General features: G+C 42.2%; 5 protein-coding genes across 5 annotated transcripts; 2 read left to right on the top strand and 3 right to left on the bottom strand.

The window, feature by feature from the left end:
- Nucleotides 1–889: 889 nt before the first annotated feature.
- SS1G_00358 (hypothetical protein) lies at nucleotides 890–2414 on the bottom strand (the record flags this gene model as incomplete). Its single annotated transcript, XM_001598222.1, has 4 exons — nucleotides 890–1333; nucleotides 1438–1743; nucleotides 1844–2278; nucleotides 2361–2414. 4 exons carry the CDS (start codon nucleotides 2412–2414, stop codon nucleotides 890–892), a joined length of 1239 nt encoding a protein of 412 aa, XP_001598272.1.
- Nucleotides 2415–2854: 440 nt separating this feature from the next.
- On the bottom strand, nucleotides 2855–3267 carry SS1G_00357 (hypothetical protein; the record flags this gene model as incomplete). The annotated part of the gene is made up of 3 exons (XM_001598221.1): nucleotides 2855–3030; nucleotides 3101–3160; nucleotides 3213–3267. The coding sequence occupies 3 exons, from the start codon at nucleotides 3265–3267 to the stop codon at nucleotides 2855–2857; spliced, it is 291 nt and encodes a 96-aa protein (XP_001598271.1).
- Nucleotides 3268–3724: 457 nt separating this feature from the next.
- On the top strand, nucleotides 3725–4061 carry SS1G_00356 (predicted protein; the record flags this gene model as incomplete). Its single annotated transcript, XM_001598220.1, has 2 exons — nucleotides 3725–3830; nucleotides 4012–4061. 2 exons carry the CDS (start codon nucleotides 3725–3727, stop codon nucleotides 4059–4061), a joined length of 156 nt encoding a protein of 51 aa, XP_001598270.1.
- A 1824-nt stretch (nucleotides 4062–5885) lies between these two features.
- On the top strand, nucleotides 5886–7110 carry SS1G_00355 (hypothetical protein; the record flags this gene model as incomplete). The annotated part of the gene is made up of 4 exons (XM_001598219.1): nucleotides 5886–5928; nucleotides 5987–6191; nucleotides 6314–6920; nucleotides 6973–7110. 4 exons carry the CDS (start codon nucleotides 5886–5888, stop codon nucleotides 7108–7110), a joined length of 993 nt encoding a protein of 330 aa, XP_001598269.1.
- A 2275-nt stretch (nucleotides 7111–9385) lies between these two features.
- Nucleotides 9386–10744, bottom strand: SS1G_00354 (predicted protein; the record flags this gene model as incomplete). Its single annotated transcript, XM_001598218.1, has 5 exons — nucleotides 9386–9440; nucleotides 9758–9819; nucleotides 9988–10250; nucleotides 10638–10668; nucleotides 10721–10744. 5 exons carry the CDS (start codon nucleotides 10742–10744, stop codon nucleotides 9386–9388), a joined length of 435 nt encoding a protein of 144 aa, XP_001598268.1.
- Between the last annotated feature and the right edge of the window lie 221 nt (nucleotides 10745–10965).

Genomic DNA, 10965 nt, shown 5'->3' with positions numbered 1-10965 from the left:
ATACTTGCACGTGTATCTCCTATCCTATCTTATCCTCACATTTCCCAATCCATCACTTTAACAAACCACCAGTATACTAGCCCTCTATCATCCTATCATCCTACCACCTTATCCCACAAGCCTGAACCCATATTCCAGCACTCCGGCTCGTTTGCTGACATGCATATCACATCACATCTCACATCTCATCTCATTATCATCTATCCCATCCATCAATCCCATCCCATCCCATCCCAACAATCAAAAAGCAAACCCAAAGACGAACAACCAACTAACCACTCACCAATAATCGCTGAGTTCCTCACCGCCAAAACAGTATCCCATATCTCGTATCTCCTATCTCTACAGAGTACTATCTCTAAATACCTAGGTACCTAGATACCTATCTATAGGTAATAATATATAAGATCTAAATGCAAATACAAAGTATAGCTGTAAGAAGCCGTCGTTTATATGATTGATAAGCACATATACATATAGGTATATTCATATATCTCACCGCTTAATACAAGCTCGGCTCAGCTCAGCTCAAGCTGCAAACGAGGGAAGAGAAAAAAAAGAAAAAAAGAAAAGAAAAAGAAAAGAAAAAGAACAAGAATAAGAATAAGAAAAAGATGCACTGCGCCATGGACTAATAGACAAATTTTGACAGGGCAGGGAGTGGGAAAAGGTGGGAGGGGAATAGGAGAAGAAATAAAGTCCAGCAAGCAAGCAATCCAATAGATAGCAAGAGCAATATATGTGTATGGATAGATTTTTGATCTCATATGCATCCAAGTACCAAGTACTAATTCTTTTGATGTCATAATACAATAATTTACAACCCCACCGCACGAAGCATGCCCATTCCCATATCCATATCCATTGCCGTGCCCAATTTTGTAACCATTTATTTTCTCCTCCTACTATAAAAGGTCAAATTTGCTCTCGCGCTTGTACCAGTCTTATGTACCAAAAGCCTCTTCTCCCAAATCGAACTCTTGCCCTCTACCACACTGATAATCTCATCGGCGAATTTCTGTGCAAACATGCCTCGTCCACTACCTCTAGATTGTTTCTTACTGGCCGAATCTAATATCCATTTGATTGCTTGTCTTCTTCTTTGTCTGACACCCAACGGTACAGGAATTTGAAGAGATGCTCCACCTCCTGCAGCACCTTTCTGAGAACGAATACGTAAAAGAGGAGCTATGGAGTCGATGGCGGTAGTAAGATACAGGACGGGGTTTAGAGGGAGGTGAGCTGCGGGAGGTGTGCCCGGAAGGAGGGGTTTGGCGGGGTTGGGCGTAGGTGGTGGAGCGGTGCGGAGATGGTTTAATATGTAGGACATATTCTGCAATAGAGAAGAATGGTAAATTAGCAATTTATTCTACAATATGAAAAACATAAATCCCATGCGTAGCAAGTAACGCAAAAGGAAAGAACTAACGAGCCTACCCTCTGGGCAACGCTCTTCTTGCCATGCTGCATCATCATATTCGTAACCTGCGAAACCACTGGATCATATCTATATTTGAGATTGTTGTTCGAAGGAATAGGTAATTCTGGAAGTCCAAATTTGTGTCCGTCGATTGTGAGATCGGAGGGGATGGCGCCGTCTTCCAAATGACCGAGACGGCCAAGAGCCATGAGATTGGCGAAGGAGATATCTTGGGACAGAGCAGCTGCAGTTTGTGTGTCTTTGATATCCTCCTTGATAACTTCTGGGGCTTTGTCCTTTCCTTCTTGATCTCTCTTAAGAATCTATGAACATGGTTAGTAACTGCAATTCTCTACTTTCACAATTCTTCATTTCTTTGTAAATATGATTGGTAGATTGATCGCCAGAAATCAAAGTAAATACCTCTTGAACATTTGTGCTTTTCTCCATATCAGGAGGAGTCTCTCCAGTAATTTCAGCCATATCTCTTGCCTCCTCACTGACGTGGCCAGCTACATCTTCATCAGAGCCATTTCTTGGAGGTTGCTTCTCCTCAGCGAAACCTCGACGTGCTGCCGGGGTAATTTTGAAGAAAGCAGGATTTCGAGGTGCGACAATTATTCGTGGTCGAATGATCAGTGACCTGCTTGCGCTGTGGAAGTTCAATCGTGGAGGCATGTTTGTGGCTGTTGCGGAATCAAAAATGGTTTCTCCGCATTTGATATCAACATCAAGTTGATGCGCTAGCCAAAAATTCAGATTAGCTCTAACTGCCTGAGGCCACAATATCATCTTTTGGGCAGTGACGATCTTTCTTGGGCGGAACCACAGAACCATAGCTCTGGGTCTAAAATATTCCTGTTCAACAACATGGATCAGGGTTGAAACAAAATATTTTTACTCGTTCATGAAGTTTTTGAAGTGTGCTACGTACACCTACCTTGATGTTGAGCTCCACTTGACGACATTGACTACTTACTTTTAGGAGGCCCATGGTTAAGAACTCCTAATGAACACCGACAGCGAAATTCAAAGTGGATGTGAGAGTATTAGGTAGTCTAGAGCAACATTTTATTAATCCGAAGAGAATTGCAATCTTAAATTCCATTGCTAATAACAAGATCTGGAGCCAGCCTATGGTTCAAAAAGGATAATCCGCAACTAAAAAACTTTTCCACACCACCTCCCAAGAAAGAAAGAAAAAGTGTATCAAAAAAATGTTGAGAGTATATTTCTGCATTCAAACTCCAGCGCCCTTGCTGTCCCTGTGAAAATCCACCGCAAAACCATCCGACGCCTGAAGTATTATTGGCATTCGCCCATCCTTGCCTAAGCCGCGGCAAATGGCAAATCACCCTATTATCGACTCTTATCCTAGAGGCTAAATCGAAACCATTGGCCGCAGTGTTGATGTTTTTGGTTGTGAGGTTGAAATTACCACCCGCCTCGACTTTGAATAGGTGAGGTTGGGCTCGATCCCGTCAAGCTTCTGAATGCCACTTCTGCCGCATCCTCTTTCATAGTGTTGACGTTATGTCCATCGTACCAGTATCGTGCAGGAATATTCTGGCCTGACACAAATACTGTGCTAGACCATGCTGTTCGTCCGCCTAAAATAAATGTTAGACTCGTATATTTTCGAGGGAAGATCGAACTTCAGGGAAGGTGGGATAACTTTACCTCTTTTATCGGATACGATCTGGAAAATTGGGGGTTGAATCTGTGCCTCGCGACATCTTACTTGAAGAAATTAGCAAATTTGATGTTAGGGTTCATAACATGAATTGCTTACGGTCGAGCTTCTCCTGCCATGTAAGTGAGTCAGAGTAATATGATGAAAAAGACATCTTGGATATTGTTTGTACTGGAAGGTTTGAAAGTGTTCAAAGTCTTGAGCTAGATCGATCTGGAATTGAGTGCTAGTGTGGAGGAGAAACAGTGGGGAGCGGGTTCGGGAATGGCGTTATACTCCGCAGGAATTGAAGCTGGTCTTATAGATGATCCGCATGTACCATTAACAAGGGAGGAGAAGTATTGAGAATGATATGAAACTCTGAGGTGGCAGTCAGATAAAGTTAGATGCCTCTGCATTTGCATACCCATGCAACACGACAGCTTGACCTTGCGATTGTCTCGGCATGATGCATTGGATGATGAGAGAAATGGATTTCAAAGAAGTAACGTCGATCACCCGTAACTTAGGGCCGTGTGTGCTGTCTTCATCGGTGGCTAGGACAACTCATGTGCAACCTCCTACTGATGACTTCGGTAAAGTGTAGAAAAAGCAATTTGAGGCTTGAGACAATGGCAGTGAGTGGAGATGCTCCGGCCAGCACTGGAGATACTTGCAGCAACTTGCAGTCTCGCATCGTCATGGGGCATTGGGAGAATGAAACGAAAGCTGGCAAACGTATGTATGTATGTGTGCGTAGTGTGTATGGAAGTATGTGGGGTGGAAGGTAAAAGGTGCATATAGAGGGGCGGATCATATGCGAGAGGGTGACGATAGAAAAAAAAAAGACTCCCCATAAAAGAAGCCCAATAAGAGAGCGAAATAGTGAACCTTGCCAGAAAAAATTAACGAGCTGCAGGACGACGTATCCGGGAAATCAAAAGTAACACTACTTCTGTTACTAGTTGATTCCAGACCAAGTCGTTCTGTATTGAGACTTGATATATCTCCTGCCATATTTTGTTGGTATTCCTTTGTTACTTATTCCTAAAACAAAAGCAAATGTAAATTTCTAGGAACCCAAATCTCCTACCCCAGCATCCTTCATCTTCGCAAATACAGAAAAACTATATTAGAAAATGCAGCATCTTTCTTGGTACTCGTACGATGTGATTGGTCAATTCGGAACATAAAAAAGGGCAATGGTCTACCAGAATTTCCATTATCAAATTTGCCTTCCTTTTCCACTACTGTAGATTTCCGGAGAGATGAGATCGAGGTATCTGCAGGAACGGGTGCTTACATACATATCTATACATATCGATCAATGATCTTCAGGGTAGCTTCTGGGGTGAGAGTATTTGGCGAAATACCCCAGGCATAGTAACGGATAGGTACATCAGAACATTCCAAGAATCAAGCACTCAACTCTCAGCCCTGCAGCTTCTTCAACGGTGAGGCCACCGCTTCTTACTTCACCGCCCTGATGTACTAACCGGATTCCAGAAGCTGGGCTCAAACATCTATAGAAATTAACAAAATGGGTGTGTCTAGCTTCAGGTGATCCTGGGAAACGGATAGATACTTGCATTTCGTCTATTAAGACCTTGGGAATAACGGTCGTACAGTAAGCGTCCTCAGTTGGTATTTCTCAAGTGGACTGATCGTGTTACCTCGAAAAAACTTGGTAAAAGATACAGCTTGAAGCAAAGATGGCTCGCAAAATTCCTCAACAAGACACGATGCCGCACCCCGTCGGATGCTCCGCTTACTTAACCACCATAGAGTTTGTTGGATCTAGGGACATGTTCCGTTTAACAAGGGGAGTGATGATGAGGAGAAACGGCGAGATACACAACCTGATAATGAAACACTTTGTTCATAAAAATGTTGCGTGGCGGCGTGAGAGATGGACAAGTATATTGAAGCCTTGTCCATCTCAACACCTGAGCAGCCCTATTTTCGACAGCGCATCGACAGGATCTAGAATCTATTGATGCCCAAGTGATCGAATATTTGAGGATGAGTGAAGAGTTGCTCGCTCCATGGCTCCATGAATATCATTCTATTGTCGGACGACATTTATTAGGGTGTAATTTATATTACTCGGCAAGTTTGACGATCAGGAACAGTTTTCTCCGTACCCGTCCCAGCAAATTGTATCACCATGTGAAATTGGTTGTGCTTCTTTTTATGCAACTCACACGTGATTGTTTGGGTATATGGGCATATGGTAGTGGTATTTGCAATTGGTATTTGGTATTTGGTAGAACTACATCACTAATAATCCTGTTCGTTATGTTGAACTGCACAGTGAGACTGAGTGAGTGTATGTCACTGAAGTGGGAGGGCAATCGTGAAGAAGAGGAGTAAAGCGGGGAATTCTTCATACTCTGTACTCTGTACAAACAAGGAAGAAGAGGGAGGAGGAGGTTCCAGGCTGCTTGTGTTTGATGAAATAGGGATTTCGGTAATCTCTGAACACCCAAATGTACGGAGTACGGACAGGACTGGTGGGTGTACTAGGTGCGGGTTAGCCTAGGCCCCACAAGGGAGTTGCCGTGCCTCGGTCCAAAGAATGTGGGGAAAGTAAATTGGTACTCGGTTTCAGTACAAGTTATTATCTTCCTAACATATTTATCATCAATTGTTCGAGTTTAATCACAATCAATCTTTTCAATCATTAGAAAATATAGAGGGATCCTAGGATAGACGCCTTCTACACTTCAATACGCTCTAAAAAATAGATAATTCTACCGCCCGTCACATCATTCGTTAACAGTCTTCAACATCATGCCTTTCAGAACGAAACTTACCAAGGCGTTGGGTATCGAATGTAAGTTACACCCCCTATGTGCTCTCCCGACCGACATATCATTGACTCGGGATTGTAGTACCTATCGTCCAGGGTGGTATGCAGTGGGTGGGATATGCGGAACTAGCAAGCGCCGTGTCAAATGCTGGAGGTTTGGGGATTTTAACAGCTCTCACCCAACCTACTCCAGAAGATCTCCGTAAGGAGATCCGAAGATGTAGGGAAATGACAAATAAGCCGTTTGGTGTAAACATCACACTGTTACCCTCGATTAATCCCCCGGAGTAAGTTCCCGCAGATCTCAATCTCATCTCATGTTGATTCGCCGTTTTCTCCGCGCCAGTACAACATGATCGTCAAGCCACGAAAAACTTGCAAAACCAGACTGACTCGTGATTTCTTCCAGTTACGGTGCATACGCACAAGTCACTATCGATGAGGGAATTAAAGTTGTCGAGACTGCCGGGAACAGCCCGGGTCCTATCATAAAGATGTTGAAGGCTGCTGGAATAATTATCCTACATAAATGTACGACCATCAGACATGCAGAGAGTGCAGTGAAGCTTGGGGTTGATTTCTTGAGTATCGATGGTTTCGAATGTGCTGGGCACGTTGGTGAAACTGACATTACGAATTTCATTCTCCTTAGCAGAGCCAGACAAGCACTGAACGTTCCTTTCATTGCATCCGGAGGATTTGCCGATGGTCAGGGGCTTGCTGCTGCCCTTTCTCTAGGCGCCGAAGGCATCAATATGGGTACACGATTCATGTGTACTGTTGAGGCACCAATACATGAGAACATCAAGAAGGAGATTGTCAAGGCATCCGAGGTTGATACACAACTCGTTCTTCGAAGGTGGAAGAATACTTCTCGCTTGTATAAAAACAAAGTTACTGCAGAGGCAGTAAAAATTGAACAGGAGAGCAAAACTGGAGAATTTTCAGAGGTTGCTCCATTTGTGAGCGGTAAGAGAGGGAGGGAAGTCTTCACTACTGGAGATCCTGATTACGGAGTAAGTATCAACCTTTCAACATTAAAGATTCGAAAACTAACCCTCCGTTTAGGTCTGGACTGCGGGCCAGGTTATTGGTCTTATTCATGATATCCCCACATGTGAGGTACTTTGCAAGAGAATCGAGAAGGAGGCTGTGGAGACTTTAAACAAAGCTTCATCTCTCTTTCAACCATCAAGCAAGCTCTGATTGTATAGAAGTTTCAAGTACGTATTTTAGGATTAGCATAATGATTGTTTTGATATCATTTGTGGTTTATTACCCTGTGATATGTGACTGGTGAGGTGTGTATAACTGCAGGGATCAAAAAGCTGCTTGGCTGACTGCTTAGTCTGTCTCATTGGCAAGTAGCCCAACGAAGCATGTCAACTAGGTAACTCATAAATGACTTCCAAATTATATTCTTGTTCTCATCAAAACTGGTTTGATCTCTCTTCCCTTCACCCTTCATAAAATCTCTCCATGCGCACACGACACCAACATATCTCCTGGGACAACACTTGTTTGCTATCCTTGTGTGGGTTTTTAATCCTCGCCAATAGTTTCTGAGACAATCTTCAAGATTGAAGAGAAGAGAGAAGAGAGAAGAGAGAATAGTACTTTACTTGCTCTGGCCGTGGCGGTCGCCAGCTTCACGCTTTTCAACTCCACTCGCCAATTCCGATCATCGATGGTTTAAATATCGACAATCCTGTTCCTCATGGAAGCAGATTGTAATACTTCTAGTATTGCTAGTTCTGAAAACAACAACGGTAGCCGCTTTTACGGATTCTAGGTCTTAGGATGGACAAATGTGAATGGGAAGATGTAAGATTACATGTGTAGAGATTTGGGGGGAAGAAATATAGGTATTAGACTTTCTATATGGTTATAGACGAACTTTATGTAGAGAGGATATAAGCTTTGGATGATTAGAGAGCGGAAGATTGTGTGGTGGTCTTTATTCATTGTATGATGTGTGTTTGGGAAGACTTATTGCGGTAATTGGGTTATGGAGGCACTTGGGCGTTTATGCAAGATGGTTGATGTAAGTACAAGCATTAACGTCTATGGATAGAGCCGTATGGGCCTCTGGAACTCTATAGTTTAGACTAAGCGAGAAAGCGCGAACTCCATGTTTAAATTTCTCCATTAGTCTAAACCATAGAGTTCCAAATCGTATCATTCGGGATTTCTCCACGTTTTCTCGCAATTAAATCCCCAAAGTACTGAAAGGTATGAAATAAGCGGCCGTAATGAATTTGTTTCATGTATTTCTACTTTACAAGAATTACAAGTTGTTAGTTGTTCCTGTAACTTCAGCGTGCATGCGATACTTGAGATGTGGTGACTGAGAAGTTAAGCTGGGAGGTTGACTAATGGAGAATGAGTAGGTAGCCCCTACCGAAGTGAATCGATCTCTTATGCGATGTTATAATGTAACTAATCGTCTCCTTATTAGTATAGTTCCATACTACCTCAGAATTAACTTCTCAATGGTTCAGTAGGAAAGACGATAGATATATATGAAATATCTTTCTCTCAACTACTCTAAAATATGTGAGGTAATTAAGCCATGATTTCTCGCTCTTCTATTCGGGACTCGTTATTAGTCCTACTCAGATTGAATATGCATCCATTTTGAGCTTTAGGTATCAATTTGCAAGGATAAGAAAAGTCTAATATCTCAGAAAGGGGGATCGCTTAATGTGCCATGGAAATTACCATTATTGTTCTAGCATGACGACTTATGGATCTTCCTGGCTTCATCACTGCCTGGGATAAGAAGTGGGAAATTCAAAATTACGAGCTTTCGTAAGAAGTACCTGGAATGCATTGAGCAGACAATCATATCATATATTCTTATCAAACTCCGAGTTGCTGTAAATGTTTGTGCACGATACTATCGGTTTTATCATTCGCTCATCCCCTATTTCCTCGTCCTCTCGGTTGACTTACTCTGGACCTCGTCAAGAGTACAAGGTACCTTACCTATATTCCTTTAGCGAGCTTTGATTCTGTTTCTAGATCCTAACGAAGTACTCGCAACTTTCAATCACAAAGCATCCACGAAAAGAATTGACGAAAGGGAATGAGAATCCTAGCTTCATGATGCTGTAATCTTATTTGGGTTTAAAAGCTATAGTACATATATGGTGAATAAATGATAATCTTAAATTACCCTGGGAATACATTAGGAAATCAGGTAAAAAGTCAGGCAGTAATGGAGTGCTGCGATATCACGGGGTAACTTAGAAGCATAAGGTGGAAATGGGATGTAAGATTACAATTTGCAGTGTATTGCGTGTTATGTGTATAAATACCACTGCTTCATAGTTATTTATATCAATGGACATACATGAAAATATTAAAAATCAATGTAAGCTTTTAAGATTATGTTACTGAGTTAATGAAAAGGTAAAAAAAAGTTGGCGATAGTAGGAAAGAAACGACAAATGATTGAGTGTGTGCGCCGGAACCCCTTCTACACATGATGTTCACTAGTGGTTAGGTCGATGAACTTCTTTGGCACATCACATCTTTAGATAATTTTGCAACACACATTAGCCACGGCAAACAATCTATTTCACAATAGAAAGTCTGTATGAAGCAACGAGAAATCTCGGATTTCATTTATGCGGTAATAACTCAAGACGATACTTTAAAAACTTTTTCCACCCAGATAACCAGCCCCATTTTCCCCTCTCCCCGATAGCATACTGCAAACTTTGGCTATCCATAAAACTACTTCATGCACTAAGCTCTTTCCCAGAAATTCGTCATAACCCCGCAGAACATGTAGATAGAACATCATGTACCCATCAAAAACCAAAGCGTTGTCGATTTTCAAACGCACACTTTTTCCTCGCCTGATGTGCCTGCATGGTCTCCTTCTTCCCCATATTCGACCAATACCAACTAGACTGACTATGAGAAATTCTACAAAGTCTATCCCAAAGCTTCAGTTCATCATTTTGGTAGTATACGAATCTCTCTTCGCTTTCCTCACTAGAATTTTCCATGCAGTTTAAACAGAGGCCTCCGAAATGTGTTTGAACGGAATATCGAATGTGGGCAATAGCGGACGAGCTTAGATGCGACCTGCATTTTAAGCAAGCATTTTTTCGGAACCTCGCAGACGAATTTGTCAAAGTTGTTTAGGATTTCTTGAACACTCTTCTTGCTGCATGATTCTATAGGCCAGATACCTATCTTTCTAAGCCCGGAAGAATAGGCAAAGAGGGAATCTGCCATGCACTGGCATTGTTGAGATAGAAACCAATCAATGGGATCGAAGAGGCCTTTTAATAGCTTGGAATGGAGACTGCCTCTGGCGGCATTCAAAGCACCTGTAAAATGTGTTAAAATCGCCACATTAGTGTCGAAGAAGAATAAAATGCTTGCCCATAACTGCGTGTGGTAAATGAAGATGCCTATGTTGGGAAGGATTATCCTCCTGAACATGATGCGACATTCCATACGCCAACTTTCTCGTCATGGCCTGGAATTCGTGGATGCGATTGAGCTCTTTTGCCAGGTATAAAAGTGATCTCATATCGTCAAGGTCGATCTTCTGTATCTTCTGATTCATGAACCACTTTGGTGACCAATCTACCAATATTTGAGAATATTCCTGCAAACTCTATACATTGCGAGGGTAGTGACTACTTTAGACTCTTTTTCGGTATCGGGATCTATTGTAGTCTCTACATCGATGAGTCGAACAGTCAAATCACCTTCTGGATCAATGACTAACTTGACAGGCATCTATCAATCTCATTAGTAAAGCGTCACCATAAATCCGAATAGAATTACTTACCATAGGAGGTGTTTGACTCGCCATTGCTGTCTCAATTTTTCCTTTCTTGGATACAATGGATTGCTTTGGATATGAAAGTGGGTGAGAAGGATAGAAAGATCGGAGGTGGGCAGGTTGAAGAGGATGGATCGAAGAGTGGAAAGTAAGAATTTAAACACAAAAACCAAACCCTTCCCCCTCCCCCTAAAGCAGACTCAAAAAAATACAATCTAAAAACCACCCTCTCAGAAAGCGGGCGGGGAAGT

This window comes from Sclerotinia sclerotiorum, genomic scaffold, assembly GCF_000146945.2.
Source record: "Sclerotinia sclerotiorum 1980 UF-70 scaffold_1 genomic scaffold, whole genome shotgun sequence".
Classification (NCBI taxonomy): Eukaryota; Fungi; Ascomycota; class Leotiomycetes; order Helotiales; family Sclerotiniaceae; genus Sclerotinia; species Sclerotinia sclerotiorum.
This window is presented reverse-complemented; position numbering and strand designations above follow the sequence as displayed.